Genomic DNA, 18,065 nt, shown 5'->3' on the forward strand with positions numbered 1-18,065 from the left:
CAATTCTCGAGGGAACCGGAAGAGCTAAAACCATCGATTGGTTGGTGGTAATCTTTTGTAGCTGCCTGTATATGGGGTATGTCCCTAGAAAATGGAGAAAGGTGAGAACGGTTTTTTTGCCGAAGCCTGGTAGGAATGGTCATGTCAGTGTGAGGGATTTCCGACCAATGAGCTTGTCGTCCTTCGTGCTGAGGACCATGGTGATGTTAATATAAAAGTATATAAGGAATGAGAAAAGGGAGTTGGGTCTGTCAAATGACCAGCATGCCTACAGAAGAGAGAGACCTGCAGTACAAGGAGTATACTTTCTGGCTGCTTTCTTGGATGTTGAGGGTGCTTTCAATAATGTGAAGGTTGAAGCTATCGTAAGGCCTCTTGAGGAGGTAGAGGTGGAGGAAAGTATAATCAGATGGATAGGGCCAATGCTTACTACGAGGATGGTAGAGGCTAAGTGAGGCTCAAGTAAGGTGAGGATGTTATCGATGAGACGGGAGGGGGGGGGGGGGGGGGGTCCTGTCGCCACATCTATTCTGGTTATGGAAAGTTATCTTAGGCTCATGGGGTATAGCGGTTGCAGAGTTACTGCCTATGTAGAACGATGTAGGTAAGTATCCGAAAGTAAAACGATATTGCAGAATGGTTTTGATAGACTGAATGGCTGGACACGAGAATGCGGTCTTTCTGTGAACCCCACAAAAGTGGAACTGGTATTGTTTACAAGGAAAAGGAAAGTGCCCGGGTTTGCTCTATCCAAACCCACTCGTGAATTTGGATAGTAAGCTACTGTGGAGGGAAAACGTAGAGGATAGGGTAAGGAAGGCCGCGAATGCGTTGTTTGTCTGCAAGGGGGCGGCTGCTAGGCGTTAAAGAGTGAGCCCTCGGCCGGTCTACTGGTCGTATGAGTGTGTGGTTAGACCTATTCTGACGTATGGAGGATTGATGTGATGGCCAGCGGTGCGTCGAGATAGGGAGAGAAGGAAGTTGAAGAGTGTGCAGCGTATGGCGTGTGTTGGGGTGACTGGTGCATTGTATACTGCACCTACTTTGGGTTTAGAGGTTATTATCTACTTGGATGCGTTGAGTGAGCAGGTGATATTGGGAGAATATGAAATTCGGCTTGTGGTCATTAGGTCTGACTTTGTGGCGCCATATATCGCCTGGAGGGTTGATCACGGGTTTGTAGTTCCACAAAGGAAGGATTGGAGAAAGGGCTATGCATGCATAAGCGGTTGTCCATCTATACGGATGGTTCTAGGACCATGGATGGTACGGAGCCGGGGGTCTTCTCCGAGAAGTTAGGGATAGAGCTACCGATTGGGCTGCCTGATGGCTGTCGGGTTTTCCAGCTCAGTACGGCGGAATTAACTGCCGTTAAACCGGTGAGAGGATGCGAGCTCACAATTTTTGTGAATGGCAGGGCAGCGGTTGAGGCCCTAGCGTCCTATTCGGTTGGGTCGGCTTTGGTGGGTCGATGCAGGAGAGCACTTGGGGCACTTTGCAATTTGATCAGGATAACTGTGTGCTGGGTTCCCGGTCACAGCGGGATACGGGGGAATGAGATGGCAGATCGCCTTGCGAGAGCTGGAGCAGGCGGAAGTGCTGACATTGTGGATCGGTGCGTCTGCCGCTAGGAGCTTATCTTGTCGTGATAGATGGTGAGTGTAGGAGTAGGAGTGGGGTCTTATTTTTATGATAGCCTGGGAACCTATCCGGAGTGTTTCTCGCGCGGCTTTTGGCTTCGCCAGGGAGGTTGGCTGATTTGGATAAGTGGTCTGGCGGATCGGATTGCATGGTGGTTTTTGGGTGTTGGTTTTGGGGGTTGCCGATGGGCCTTTTCTGTTGGTCTAGTGCATGAGCTTCGGGCAGGTGTACTGGAGGACCCCCTTTCTTACCACTACTACTACTACTATTATTATAAATATGCGTGGCGTTTATACTTGTAAAATAATTTTTTAGTGGTGGTAAAAAATTAACAATTGAAATAACAAAATTGAATTAAAATTTTTAAAATACATAAATTCCTTGTCAATCATATTAGGTGACATGTGCCCAAGTGAATTATTTTACATTTATTTTACATTCTAATAACATTTTTGTAAGTAGAATTATGTAATATCATTTTACATTGATATATTAAGCTCTTAATTACGTAAATGTACATACTTACTAATATATGAAAATTCTTATGTAATTTTTTTGCAGGATTATTACATAACGTTCCGGAATATAATATTATTCAAATGATTACTGCCTTCAGTATAATATAAATTTCAATTTAATTAAAAATCCATTTGTACTAATTTAAAATGACAATTAAAAATAACATTGATGCGCGTGTTATAATAAAAATATACTTTACATTTACATATTATATACATAATATATTTGTACACATACACATATATACAAGTATAATCTCATCTGAGTACTTGTAAAACTGCGTTTATTTTTAATTTAATTTTAAAATTCAAAATATTTAATACAAATTTTGCAACAAAAAAAAAAATTTTGACAATTATTCTAAAAATTTATACAGAAATAATTTTATTTCAAATGAAAACAATATTATATAATGAATAATAAGATTATATTTGAATTTTAAAGCGAAATTCAAAATTAATTAATGCAATATTAATGCTTATGGGCATATACTTAAGCTATTGGAAAATTATTGATCAACTGATAATTATAGTGATATAGTAAAAAGCCCAACGTGGAGTTTAAATGCAAATGGATTCTATATTTCATTTCCAAGAAGATAGAAATGGATCAATGTCTTATTAGGTCTTCAATTTTAATTTTGAATACAAAATTTACCTATATATTATTTCTATCTTATTTTAAAATAACATTAATTTCAAATTTAATTAAAATTCAATTGCATATAGCAATAACATTAATGGCGTTGATTTCATATTATGTAGTATTAGCATTGCCCTCGGTCATAATTATATTACGTATGGAAAATGAATTGGATACAAGATAATTTTCTCATTATATTTAAGGGCATAAAATCATTTGAATATTATGTATAACAATAAATTAAAAATCAATTTTTAAGCTAACATAAAAATTTTGAAAAATCAAACTTAGAGAGGAGTATAATGTAGGTTTGTCTAATTAGTACGTCAGTTTAATATTATCTATAGTAATGTTGTGATGCACGCGAATTAAAAAATTTCCACTTCCTATATATTATGTGTTTCATTCCTGCCATAAGAAAAATCAGAAACACCAAGAATAAAATTCATTTTGAAATTTTTTTGTTGTATTTTTTGTTAAATCTGAAAATGATAGATTCACAGAATAAAGTTGTAGAATTTTTCCTATTTAATTTCCTGTTAAAATTTTTCAAAAATCCCTGTAGGTGTTCTTGTACACGCTTGTATGTGGAATTAAAATTTTTAAAAAAATTATTTACTTAAAAAATTTTTAGGCTACATAAACAGGATTTGTTAATTTCAAGAGGAATAAAAAAAAAATATTTTTAACCTTTAATATTTTCTTTAATTAAAAATATTTTTTTTTTAATTCATAATTTTTTTTATACTGGAAGAACGCAATTTTGCTTGGCAATATTCAAATACATGGGTACATATATATATATCATATAAAGGCGTTGGTGTTTTGACGATTTCACACAGTTGAAGTTAACAGTGGAATCCTCTATACTTTTCACCAGTTTTAGTTGCATGCCACAACTTAAATTTTAAAGTATGAGAGTTGAAACATGTTTTGAACATTTGTACAGCATTCCTTTAAAATTTAAATGTAAGAGAGTTGCATATTGAATATTTCGACTTTGAACATATAAAAATTGTCTATTAAACTGAAATTGAAAAAAAAAAATTCTAGTATTTAAAAAAATTTAGCACATTCCCTTATTTTGCAACATATGAAGCACAATGAAAGTACATATTCTATTATTTTTTAATCCGAAAGTTTTCATAAAAGGATATAAATGAAAAAATATAAAAAGAAAAGGGAAAATAATAAAAGAATAAAAAAAAACAAAAGTGTTAACCTGAATTTCATAAAAAAAATATTTTTATATTATCATATAAGATTTCTTTTAACACCATCATACAAACTTATTAACGTGCAAGTGTAACCTAACATACACTATTATCTATCGTTAAACATAAGGTTCTTCAAAATTATATATAATTGTGTATATTGAACAGTATGTACAAAAATTACATGAACAAAATTTTTAATTTCACTTGTTGTTCAAAAACTGCTGAAATTTGCTTCATATTCCTCTAGTAAATGAAAATGATGGAATGTGTTATTGTCGGACGTTTACTTAGGCCGAGAATCAACTACCGTGCAAACTTACATTGCCCGAAAAAGAAAAAAAACAATCATTATTTAGAAGCGCAAAATGCGGAAACAAAATAAAATCAAAACAACTAAAATTAGACTTGGGAGGATGCACCATCCTTAACATGGACTTATTCCTACCATAATCCATATTGTAATGGCAAATATTCAATATCTCCACCAACCTAAAATTGGTTAAATTCTCTCTAACAAGAAATCTGTACCAAGAAGAAAAGCGAAACAACATAGCCCGATGAAAGTTGATGAACAAAGGCTGTATTAGCGATTATCATACGAAAAGGCAACGTTTTCTGAGAGGATCTAAAACATGCAATTGAAATTGTAGAAATTATTACACGCGTACTCCGATATATATCTAATGTACATTCAATAAAGATGTTTCCAAACTTATGAAGTTATCAGCAAACTTTTGTTACATTCTGTATAAATATACGTGCCTGTACATTCTCTATTATAACAAAAATTTTCTATAATAGCGTAATATAAACATGCATAGGACCCTTCCAATGTAACAGAATCCTATAGAAATAGAAAATGAAAAAAAAAGTTAAAGAATGCAGTGGTAAAAACATAAAAAAAAAAACTTTTTTTCTATTAATGGTTAAGGGTTTGGTATAAAAATCTATTCATAAATATTTTCATTACAGGAGCAGAAGAAAAAAAAAATTACAAAACAAGTAAACGGATGGCAAGTAAACTAAAATAAGTTTTTGAAACGCATTATTACAGTTAGAAAAAAACATTGGTTCAACTTTAATTATTTCCAAAAGGTTGAAGCTGTAATACACTTAAATACTATAGTATATGTATGTATGTATATGAAGTATGTATGTATATACTCTAATAAGTGAATGCTTTGAAATAATTATCAACGGGAAAACTTAATTATTTTTTATTTTAACTCTTAAAGGTGGCATCACTAAAATATTCAAAACTTTGTAAAGTTCAGTGAAAGAGTATTAATTGTCGGTATAAAACTTTTAATTTAATTTAATAATATTTTCACTGTTATACACATATACTTGAATATAAATATTTAATAGTATTAAAACCTCTTCAAGGAAATTATTTGTTTATTAAAGAAACTTGTCATTTGAATGCACATCTTGTTAGCTGACATAGTTTACTAGATTAAGTAAAAATTTTAGTAAAAGCACTAGTTTGTATTACAGTGTATAACAACTATGATAATTGCGATAAATTTGAAAATATACTTTGATAAATTGTTCACATTTTTACGCATCGCACTCAATACAGTAAGGGGGTTCACGAGATGGTTGTGTTACCAATTTTTACATGTTGAGTTTTCAACAGTTCAAATTTTTATCATGAAAATTTGACAATGACTCATCTAAGGTCAGCACATTGAATTATTTTTAATTGTACGCTTTTGAAAATTACTGTATTTAATTCTGATGAATGTATAAGGTAATTTACGTAAATACAATTTCCCACAAAATCGTTTAAAAAATATTACGCACATTCACTTTAATTTCATCTGCTCGGACGCCAGTCAGCTTACATTATTTTAATATTAAATGTTGAAATTTTAGAAACGAAGTAATTTTTGCAAAAATAAAACGAGTTTTCCACAAGAAAACTTTAACTACTTTCCTAAATTTATATTTATGATTTCTTTGAAACAGTAGGTGATCACTGCGATAGAAGAACGTATAATGAAATTAATAGAGCGTTTGCCATGGCTCAAGGTTAATGGGTTACTCAATAAACTATTTATACAATCTGTTTTAATATTAAATTCAGATCAAATACAATTATTTGATCTGAATTTAACATTAAAACAGTAACTATTAAAAAAATTTTAACATCAGAACCTTCTAAGAAAATATTTCAGAAATATTCCTTTCCTCGTGTATGAAACACAAGCGTGTATAGTGTAATAATCTTATAAAATTTACCATGATATTTTCATTTTAAATTGTTATTAACAGGAGCAAAGCATGTCAATAAAGTTTTTTTTTCTTTAAATAACAAATAATAATAGTTTCATAACAAAGTGATACCAAAAAAGGAAAAGGGAAGCGATCATTATTCTATATGCATACAAAAAGACGAAAGTAGAGCATCTGTTGAAAGAGAAAGTTTATAACTACATAGATATAGTACACAATAAGAAAGAAGAAAGATAATTGTGGTAACATCAAGTCTTGTGCTGCTCTTCACATACTACCCTCAAACATGTTATACAAGAAATTATAAAAATTCATCAGGTTTCAAATAATTTTACAAGAAGATAAAGTCATTATAAAAGGGATGCTATGCAGTAAAAACCTTGTTATTTTGTTATACAAAAATATTCTAGAATTTTTGTATAATGAACAAAAAAAACATAAAAATTTTTTTTAAATTGCAATATAAATAGATTTTGTGTAAGACCTTTAAGTGGTAGTGTTAATAATTTTAGTAATAAGAATTGGTTTACTATACCATATGTTGTATAAGACGAATACTGTTGAATGGCTTCAAATGGTTGATTGGCAACATCAGCAGTAAAGAGGGAGTGACAGTCGAATACAATAAACGAATTCTATTTCAAATTTTAAAAGTTCCAATAAAAATTATATTAATTACCTCAAGAGAGTGTTATAAGTGTTCTCAAAAGAGTATAAGTAATATTAGTTCTCTAAGATTGCCTCGATTGTTCTCAAAGGGTGTATAATTGTTTAAGCAAATTTATAAATTGTGGAAAGAACTCATTAGCCAAAATATACTGCAGCCATCAAGGCTTATTCTCATTGTTTTTCGAAAATTAATATAAAACAATAAACTGAATATTGACGCTTACATTCATAGTCTGTATATAGCCAGAAAATTCTCCATGTCCTCATAATAGAAAAAATCTTCAAGTTCTTATAAATTGTAAATAGAAATTTAATAACCATACAAACAAAATAATCAAGTTCTTCAATTGTTCTATACACACTAGTTTAATGACAATATTCCATTCTAATATCACTGAAAGCATTTAAACATAATTTCTGTGGCATATCATACTTAAGACTTTTAATTTATTTGCACAATTATAATCAATAATATTAATAAGGCTCTCAAGAGCTAATTTGAAAAACAATGTACATAAATAAATTTCCAAAATATTAAACAACATTTAAAGAATTCTTTTTTAATAATTTTTAATGAATCATTCTACAATATAAAATTAACAAATTGTAATTTAAAAAAAAAACATACAAATTTAACCTTGATATTTCTCATAAACTTCCAAAGTTACATTAAAAATAAAAAAAAAAATAGAAAAGGAAAAACCAAAGAAAATTTTTTTTTATTGACAATAAAATCATAAGAAAATAATTATTTCTAATTTATTTATATATTCTCTTTCACTTTTACATTACTCCTTCCAAATATGTATATTGTATTTATAACAGGCACATAAAACTGCTCTCCCCACCCCATACGCGCACAAGCACACACAATTACGTTTTCTCTTTCACTTTAAAAAAAAAATTCATCTCATCGATCATAATTTTTATTGAAAATCATTGAAAATATTTTTTTTTTTTTTAAACAAAGAGAATGAAAAGAGAAAACGGAACAGAGTAATTTTTAAAATATTATGTTTTAGGTAATCATAGAGATGACCTCATCATACACATAACATTATGTTCAATAGTATGAGAAAAACAATATAGACATGATTTTCATGTTTTCTTCAATACGTAAACCCATTTATGGGTTTTTGTTTTTGGAAGATAATAAAATAAAAGAATATCGTCACAATTTCACACCCTCATAACATGAGAATAAAACATAAATTGACTCTTTTAATTTGGTTTTTTTCATTGAAATTATCTAAGAGAGCATTCTAACATAAGCTAATATTCAGTTATTTACAGTACAGTACAACCTCCATTAATAACTTGAACCTTCGTGAAGGGTATATTAACTTTGGTATTATTTTTTGAAATATTAAATATAATAACTTTGAGTTGGATGGCAGCTACCCGAACCCGTTGTACGAATTGGCCTATATTACAATATGGGTCCGCCTTTAACAGAAAAGAAGCAACATGTGAAATTTTGGTGATATTTGTTTTATTCGTTTTCGAGTTATCGTGCAATAAGACGGACGGGCGGACGAACTTGTCTAAATCAGCGCAGAATTTTACGCTGAGTAAGTATATATGTACATGTCCACACCGCAAACGCCTCCTTTAATATGGTAACAAACTTCATACCAAATTAATATATACCATTGCACGAAGGTGCAATGTGACGTGATGAATACATGGTCTCCGATGTTGGCAACTAAAGTTAAGGTTATTAAGGTTAAGTTAATTACAACTGCAAGTAGAAATTTTTGAATTGAAGTCATGTGTAGAAAATTTCGGTATTGGTATCCGCATAGTTTCCGAAATATGGTAATAGTACTGACATTATTGTATGGCAGCTATCAAAAGGAGTCGTAAAATATCAAACACTTTCATCAAAGACAATAGTTTACAATTTAAAACTACTTTTGAAAATTATTGGTAATCTAAGATGAAGTAGAATTGACATTAAACAGAGAGAAACAAAAATATGTTTGAGTGTCACCCGTTTATATAAAGAGCATTTGCAATCAGCTGCAATAATGTGCAATCAAATTTTAATTTTAGTAATTAAAATTTTGTTGCTAAATTTTTATCTATGATGTTAACTTGGGGTAGGTTCTGAATTTAGGTAGATAGCCTTATAATTGCTCTTGTAAACAGATGCAAATTTAGCTCGGATATTACATTTCTCCTTTTAAGTATTAGTTAATCGAGAAGTCATCGTATTTTACGAATAAAAATAAATTTATTGGTTATCATCATTAATATCAGTAATGTGAATTATTTTTGAATTACACAGAATTGAAAAAAATAACTTTTAAATAATAAATAAAAAGTATGAAATACAAAAACGGAAAAAAAAATATTAAAAATAACATGGAGACGAAAAATTTTAAACTTTTGAAGTTTTTCAAATGAAAATTAGAAATTAATTGCTTATTTGGAAAAATATTTTCTCCTTTTCATCGTTTTTCTCTAGAATATCATTCCGATGTTTCTATTAAATTGTTTAGTGAATATGTTGTGTGCCAAAGGTACTAGGAGTGCAGTACCTTTGACACTACACAGATTTTAACATTTGTAAGTGAAATGCCTATATTTTTGAATAACTCGATGTTCATCATGTGCCGAAGAAAAATCCTCTATAGCAAATTTCAAATCTTTTTCATTTATAAATAAGCATTTCAACAAAAGAAGCAGCTAGTTAAGCTTATTATTTAATGAATTTGATTTAGAAAATTTTAAATTTCAAAATGGCCTTCATTATAATATAAAGAGAAATTAGAGTTTTCTTAATATAAATGCAATTAAATCCCTACTTTTTTTGTTTTTAGCTGGTAGAAATACTAGAACTTTTAATATGCAAATTATGTATAATAAGAGAAAGAGAGCACATATTCGTATGTCTTACATGAATTTTAAATTTAAATACATTTTTCTCGAATATTCATCATTCGCGGTCTATTCGACTTTATTTTGGAGTCCACGAAAATTTATTGCAAATTTTTATTCTTCAAATAACTCTTACACATACACATAAATAGAAGACCATGAAATTAGTTCAGAATTTTACGATATAAATGTAAACGTATATATGAGAGCGTATGCTTACTAGACTTTTAAATCACATTAATGACAAAAAGTGATTGATGATAAAAAATAAAAAAAGAGAAAAAAAAACGAAAATAATAAATAAAATTAAAATTTCCTTTTTATTTTCATCGTGTCCTCTTTTTCTTAACTTTGTTCTCTTTCTCTTTATGCGATTACGATTAAAATATTTTGTGTGTTCTTTTGGTCATGTGGAAAATTTATTTATTTTTTTTATTTTTATTATTTTTACTTTCCTTGCGTTTCCATAAGAATTATTTTAAATTATCTATCATTTGCTTTCTCATCCCGACTGCAACGTTACATTTTTATTTTTTCTGTTTTATTTTCTGAATAATAATATTCTTTTTTTCTCAATTCTATTTTAAACTTTTTAAATTTTTTTTGATAAGCAGAAATCGCTTTTAATTTTATTGAAGTGTCCTTTATAATAAATACGCGTAAAAGAGATGAAAATTTTCAACACACCCCCGATAAATAGCTTTAACTTTATAAATCGAGAAGATAAAACAAAAATAAATGTAGGGGGAAGAAGGACAAATAAACTGGAAGGGTAGTTATGTTTTACATATTATTGGAAAATTATGTGTGTATGGCTGTGGTTATGAAAAAGCACAAAAACAAATGCTTAAAAATTTGAACTGGTGTGCATGAAAATTTAAATTGAACTTAAGTTTAAACGAATTTTCATGTTTCTCACTCACTCACTCATTTTTCAAAATTTTTATTTTCTTTTTTTTTTTACTAATTTCCTTAATTTATAAACCCAAAAATTATGTAGCAGTAAATTATAAAAATTTTTTTTTCTTCTAAATTTTCTTCCTTCAAAGTTATGTTTTCTGACAACTTGTCATTTTCTCTCTTTTCTTTCTATGGTATATGAATAAATAATGTTTTTTCAACACCATTTAAGCGTTGACAAAAGCGAAAAGAGAGGAGAAGAGAGAGGCGTAGTAGAAGAAAAAACTTTAAATAAATATGAAAGTTATGCAATATATATGGAAGACTTATGTTTATTATTTTTTTTATTGTCATTATAATAATTGAAGAATGTATTTTTTTGTACAACGACAAGTCTATCAAAATATATGACTGACTGATTAACATAAAAGTGACTTATCATACACTTAAAGGTACCTACATAGATATAATTATGTATGCATTGATAATCATGTGTAGAGAAATGACTTTTTGTATGCTAGTAAAGAATAAAGTGAATTGATGTGGAAAAGTAAGGAAAAAATCTTAAGTGTGCGTAAAATTTTGAATATTTTAAAGTAAAAATATGAAATTTCAATGAGTAGAATTGGAAATGATGCGTCATTTTTCGAACAAAATGTGTTTCACTCTACTCATTCTTCCATTAGTGTGACTGTTTATAAGACTTCTACCGTTTTAATATAGAATTTTAAAATTTTATACACAAACGGATGTTGTTCAGAAACATTTTTCTAAAAAGAAGAAATTTTTACAAAATGAAAAAAAATACCAGATTTTGACAATTTATTGTGTTAGAGCACAAAATTTTTTTGGAAAAAAACAAAAAGTATTTTCATTTATACAAAGGAAATGTGCTATTTTGAAATCCATAGTGATTTGATCCGAATTTTTCTCATTTATTGAATTAATTGATTAATTTTCGTTAAAGACGCGTATATGAGTTTGAATAGAAGTTTTTATGCGTAAAATTGTTATTTGAAAGATTGTCAAAAACTCAAGTCTATTAATTTTTTAAAGTTTTGCTGTCATTTCTTTTGCTTTCATATTGTTTTCTCATATATGCGCATTGGAGGGTATATTCAATTTGTTAAAATGCGTGATCGTGATTTGTCAAATAAAAATATATAATATATACCCAGTTACGTTCGTGTACTGTCGAAACGCTTTTAGAACCGAGAACGCCAGCCATTACCTAGATACTCAAAACTTATCACATGTTTATTTTAAATATCAACATATTAATATTTTAATTTAAAAAAAAAATTATATCTTACCGAAACGGCAATTTCACAATAGAATTTTTCAAATGGCCCCACTTAAAACTTTACTTAAAATATAATCATTCATTAGAATGTGCTTTATATATATGTATTTGGATTGAGATATGCAACTAGATTGACACATGAATAATTTTTATTTATTTAATAGTTTTGCACTAATACCGACATTTTTTGCATACTTATTGACTAATATTTTTGTAATAGTTAAAGCCTTGAAAATTTTTCAATAAAAATAATTAAAATATTTTTTAATTGACTATTAAAATTCTACAAAATAACAAATAAATTTTATAATTCATTCCTAAAAACAAAAATTTTCACAATACTCATACCATATTAAAAAAAAATATTTTGAAATTGTTACAACAACACAAGGGTTAATATTTTAATCATATTATTAAATATTATTTGAAATTTACAAATTCACATAAAAAATTAACATAAATTTATTTAATTTAATAATAAAATATATATATATACATAAATACCCCCTCTACAATAAGGTTTAACAATTTATTTAACAAATAACATTGCATAAATATTTTCTTTAACAATGTTTAAAAAAGTTTTTAAAGTACACAAAAAGTTGTGTCAATTTTAATTCTCTTGTTATTATTTTTATTCTTTTTTGATATAAATAATTTTTTATTACTTAAAAAAGGGTTTCGAGAACAACAACAACACAAAAAAATATTATTCATACGTAAAGATAAATGGATTAATTGTGGGTGGTGGTATTTTTGTTTTTTATCTTGTGTAACGCTATTAAAATATTCACTATTATTTAAATTTTAAATAATTTTATTATTTTAACAAAATGGAAAAAATGGAAGAAAACTATAAAATTGGAGAAAAACAAAAATTAAATTTTTCATTTCAAGTTTTTATGTAAGGATTAATCACATTTTATTATTTCAAATTTTGTAATTGAATTTTGTAGAGTTTACAAATAAACAAGGAAATGAAAGAGTGTTATTTATTTCATTATTTGATTTTAAATAAAATTAAAATATTTTTTTAAATATATTAAATTTTTTTTTTATAATTTTAATAAAATTATAAAAAATTTGATTTTTTTAAAATTCATTAAGTACCATTAAATTTTAGAGCCATTGTTATCAAAATTTTCAGCCGCAAATGTAATAAACTTAAATTTTAATGGAAGATATTATAAAAGCAAGACTTTCGATGATATGACTTAAAATATATAACTTATACCATTGTCTATGTACAGAAGACAATTTTTCTAATTACACAATAGAGCGCTGTATTTAGTGGCGCTGTAAAATTAATTTAAAAAAAAATTATTGCATACATTTAGGAGAAGAACAAACAAGAACAGACTGTAAAATAATTATGGAATTAGTTTCAATTTTTCTCTGAGAGAAAAACAAGAAAAGCTACTTCTTGAATGGCAAACGATGTAAAAAAGATGATGTTTAAGAAAAAAATAATAATTAAAATTTAAGAAAACTTGATTAAAATTACGTTAATTCTGAATATACAAAGCACAGTTAGTTGATTACAGAAAACACCATTTTCAGCAATTTCAATTTTCAGAGCAAGATAGAAGTAGGAAAGCATATTTTGTGTATAAAATTGCAATTGCTGCCCTCTTGAAGAGTCTAGACAGTGCTAAAGAAATAATCTCATTTGTCCCAATATTGTTAAAAACGTTCTAAGAAGCCTAAGTAACACAATTAGATTTAGTGAGATTTTTTATTTAAATTTTGCCACCTCAAACGATTGTTCAACTAATAAGCAGCTGTTTTGTATTCCCGCCTAAATACCAAAAAAAATTTATATTAATATTTTTTAATTTTTTCAAACATTTCCCAAAACGTTAAGTTCATTATTACAATGGGAATTCACTCATATAAATATGAATATAATTTTTATAGTAAAATTCATACATTTAAATTGAATCACGAAACGAAGGACGAGAGAAAATTAAAAAAAAAATTTCATATAGCATTTAAAAAAAAAAAATACCAACACAATAATAACACCTGAATAATGTAATACAATTATCCTTTCTCTTTAATTACACTATAAAAGCAAAATGAAAATTGAATTACATTTTTCCTTGAATGTTATTTACATTTAAGTAACAAAACTGTATACCGTTACTGGTATTTGCTTTTCTTTTCCGTTTTCCTTTTTATATTTCATTTTTTTTTTTTTGTTATTTAAAATTTAATTTTTCATAATAAAATACCTGGAACTAATATAAGAGCTTCCGTCCAATCAAGTTTTTTAACGATACTTTTAACAGCAAAGGATATTGCTTCATACGATGGTAAAAAATTCGAGCCACCAGAAGTCTATAATGAAAAAAAGCAATAAAAAAGAAAGAAAAAATGTTAATATAAATATTTTGAATAAATATAATATAAAAAAAAATTGCAAATATATTTAAGTAGGTCCAATAAAATTATAGTTTTAATATTCTTATTAATATTCACAGGAATGCGAGTGTGTTTGTGTATATTCATTGTAAGTATTTTCAAGCAAATTAATATATAAACGTTATAATTATCATGATATTTTAAATATTAAAAAAAAATTCACAAAAACTCTTAAGGACTAAACCGTTTTAAGTGTCACTAATAAACTTAATATAATTTTATATAGGCGTTTGACCGCATTACTAATTTTAAAAGTATGAGTGTAAATTAATTTAAAGAATTTTGATTTTGTAATTTTATTAGTGTGTATGAATGTATTGGGTGGTTCCATTCCAAGAATTTCCATTTAATTTTTTTTTATATAAAAGTAAATTTGAACGTGTTCATGTTCATTATATGCTCGTTTATAGATTCCCATATATCGTATATGAGAAACGACTTTACTTCTGCCATATACGAAGCATTATTTTTTGAAGCAGTCTGAAACAATAGATTTGATTAAGCTGCAATAGGGTAACAATGCATGTATCCCCCTTCTGACAAATCCGAGTGTCTTGTAGGATTCTTGCTACGTGGGCTCAACATTCATCAAATAGGTGCATCGAAGTCTGCACCTACTTGATGATTGAAATGTCCATTTCTGCACAGAACCTGAAAGTGCCGTCGCCTTCCAAGTATCCTCATTCTCACTAGATTCTAACCTATTCGTATTATTTTTCTATACCGCTTTTGGTCATAATTGCCCAGAAGCCAAGGGGCTTGCCTCTGCAAATGACAGTGCGTCCATAATTTCAATCTCACCCCTTGTACCTCCTTCCTTTATTCTCCCGGACTCCCTGCGACCCAACTCTGCAAAATGACTGCGTTCCCATAAATAATGTATTGCCTTCCTCCTCGCTAAAACGAGAACATGTTCATCATCCTGTTCATCAACGTGCACCTTGTGCAATGCATGTAACTCGATTCCGCTAGTCTAACTCATTAAACCGGTCAAAATAACCGCGCACTACCAAGCCCGGACTCAATACTCTAGTCACTGGAGTAGCAGCGCGACTGTCCGACATGATCGTTAACGCTTGTCTCCGATAATCCTTCGGTTAACAGTAATATCAGTATGTCTTGTGACATTATAATATTTGAGTCTTTCTCTCCGAATACAATTTTAGATTTCAGCTTTATAAAGTCTTAAGGCGCGGGAAGATCTTTCTGAAGAAATTCTCAATTTGTTTACTTTAGCTAAAAACCTTTATCTTAAGGTCTTCAAAATTGTCGTTTAGTCGAAAATGCTTTCATTTTGCAATAAAAATCTCATAATTTTTATATTATACCATTTATCATAGCATGGGTGGGTATGCATAAGGAATGCTATACGTAGTCTTGCTCTGACATATAAATTTTTTCTTAATAGATCGAAAATAAATTAACTTTCATTCTTCTTGCATTTGCTTTGGAAGCAACAACTTTATTAAAAAATTCCCTTTAAACGACATTTATTGTTCATTAAAAACTTAATATCCTTTGAAGGAGGGTATAATAAGGAAAAAATTTAAAAATTCTTTTTTTTTTTCAAATTTTATAATTGCATTCTTTAGATTGTGCACTCAACTATGTTAAATAATTATGTTGCATAATATTGGAAATATGAAGTTTTCGGAATTCTTTATCAAAGACCGTTATAAAAATTAATAAGATCAGTGAATTTCTTTGAAAATAGAATTTTCATAGCTATATTTTTCAATTATATCAAGTCAAGTAGAATACTCGTATTGTAGAATCCAGTTTGTTGGCAGTTGTAAAAAAAAAAACGAAAATGCATCGTTTGTGTTATTAATAAAAATGTAAATTACTCTCGGGTTACAAAAATATTTTCTGAAAAAGATTTGTTTAAAATTGAAATTTTTTTTCATATTGATGTGAATTCAATGGGAGGAAAAACAATTACTTTTATCCCTAAGAGAAAATTTTATAAGTAAATTATTTTTCTTTTGAAAAAATTACAAATTTTATATACCCACATTAAATTAACTCTTTGTCTTCAAACTTTTAAGTGAAAGTGAAAGTTTTTACTGGGAAATGCATAATATCTTTTGATCCAAATAAATTGAATTCATTGAAATTAATATAAATAAAAATTATCTTGAAATATATTTCAAATTTATTTGTAAAAAATAAAATACAAATCCAAGGTTTTCTTCTTATTATCCTTTTCAAATATTTTGTATGCGTGCATGACTTAATAGTGGGTGATATTAAGATTAAAATTTCCACCGATCCAACACGATCATTATAAAAACATTTTATCAAACAGGTAATGTCCTTTGGTAATTGAAAAAATGTAAATTTTAACAATATTTTTAAGAACTATGCAGTTGAATAACAAAAGCAAAAATCAAAAAAATTAGTTCCTCCATCCAGTCGTAGTAGGAATCAGACAGGGATATCCATTTTTCCTGTTGCTGTTCTTATATTGTTTTAGACAAATGTATGAGGGAAGTAGCATCACTACGCACATAAATTATAAAGCCTGGAATATGCCGATGATGTCGTTCTACTCACTCACTCACTCTGGTTCAACTCATGATGCAACTCATTATAAATAACTTAGCAGAGCTAATGGATATAATAGATCTTAATGCTAATGGATATAATAGATAGATCTTATAGCTAATATAATAGATCTTATAGCTAATGGATATAATAGATCTTAAAATAAATATCGCCAAGAGCAAGCTGATGAAAATTAACAGCATGAAGCAAGTTCCAGTTTTGAGAACGGAAAGCAGACGTTGGAGCTTATGGCCTCAACGCACCACCCGAGGTCTTTCCACTAAGTCCTCGATATCGCCCTTATCTAAGAGCCTTACATATAATGAAGGATCAGGTTAAGAGCCTAACAGGTGAGCTATTGTATGATACTACGATTGAAGGCAGGCCTACGGTTTGCATTTTGTTTAGTAAAACAGTAACATATCTTCCCATTCCAGATTACTGCTCCAAGAATCAGATAGCTGCGTTGGTGAAGGTGAAGTCTTCCGGGTGTTAGACAGAGTTTATTGTATGCTCATCCCACCTCACGGGAGACTGCGCCCAGACGAGTAACTGAAAGACCTAGTGGACTTTTGTGGAAGGAGGAACTTCCAACTAATAATAGGAAGTGATGCCAATGCCAACCACACCGTCTGGGGAAGCAGTGATATAAATAAAGGGAGGTGAGTGCCTACTTGAAATTATATACAGCAATAAATTGACGATTATGAATGACGGCAATATGCCGTGGTGGAATGATGGGCTTTCAAGGCTTAGACTAAGGACCAGAAAGCTATTCAATAAGGCCAAGGTGCCGGGCTCGTTGGAGGAGTATAAAGACTCACTCACGAAATACAATAAAGAAATTAGGAAAGCGAAGAGAAGTTCGTGGAGGGCGTTCTGCAAGGCCATTGATGAACTCCCCAGCAGTGCGCGTCCCCACAGGGTGCATTCCAAAAAGTATGCTAGCGGTTTGGACCTAACGGAACGGTTTGGCCTCAACACACTTTCCTGACTCGGATATTCGTCAGAATCGCGCAAAAGCGGTCGTTGAACCGAGTGCAACCTGGCCCAGGAGTGATAACTGGCAACGATCCCGCTTG

At 29.3% G+C, this 18,065-nt stretch overlaps 1 protein-coding gene across 1 annotated transcript in view; it reads right to left on the minus strand.

The window, feature by feature from the left end:
* The window catches only part of LOC129608109 (uncharacterized), a 158,415-nt gene that overhangs the window by 68,063 nt on the left and 72,287 nt on the right, over nt 1-18,065 (minus strand). Inside the window, exon 4 of the mRNA XM_055519433.1 lies at nt 14,247-14,352. Coding sequence (XP_055375408.1) covers nt 14,247-14,352 — 106 coding nt within the window. The remainder of the gene's footprint in view (nt 1-14,246; nt 14,353-18,065) is intronic.

The sequence above is a fragment of the Condylostylus longicornis genome, unplaced genomic scaffold (genome assembly GCF_029603195.1).
Source record: "Condylostylus longicornis isolate FDR11 unplaced genomic scaffold, ASM2960319v2 ptg000030l, whole genome shotgun sequence".
NCBI classification, from domain to species: Eukaryota; Metazoa; Arthropoda; class Insecta; order Diptera; family Dolichopodidae; genus Condylostylus; species Condylostylus longicornis.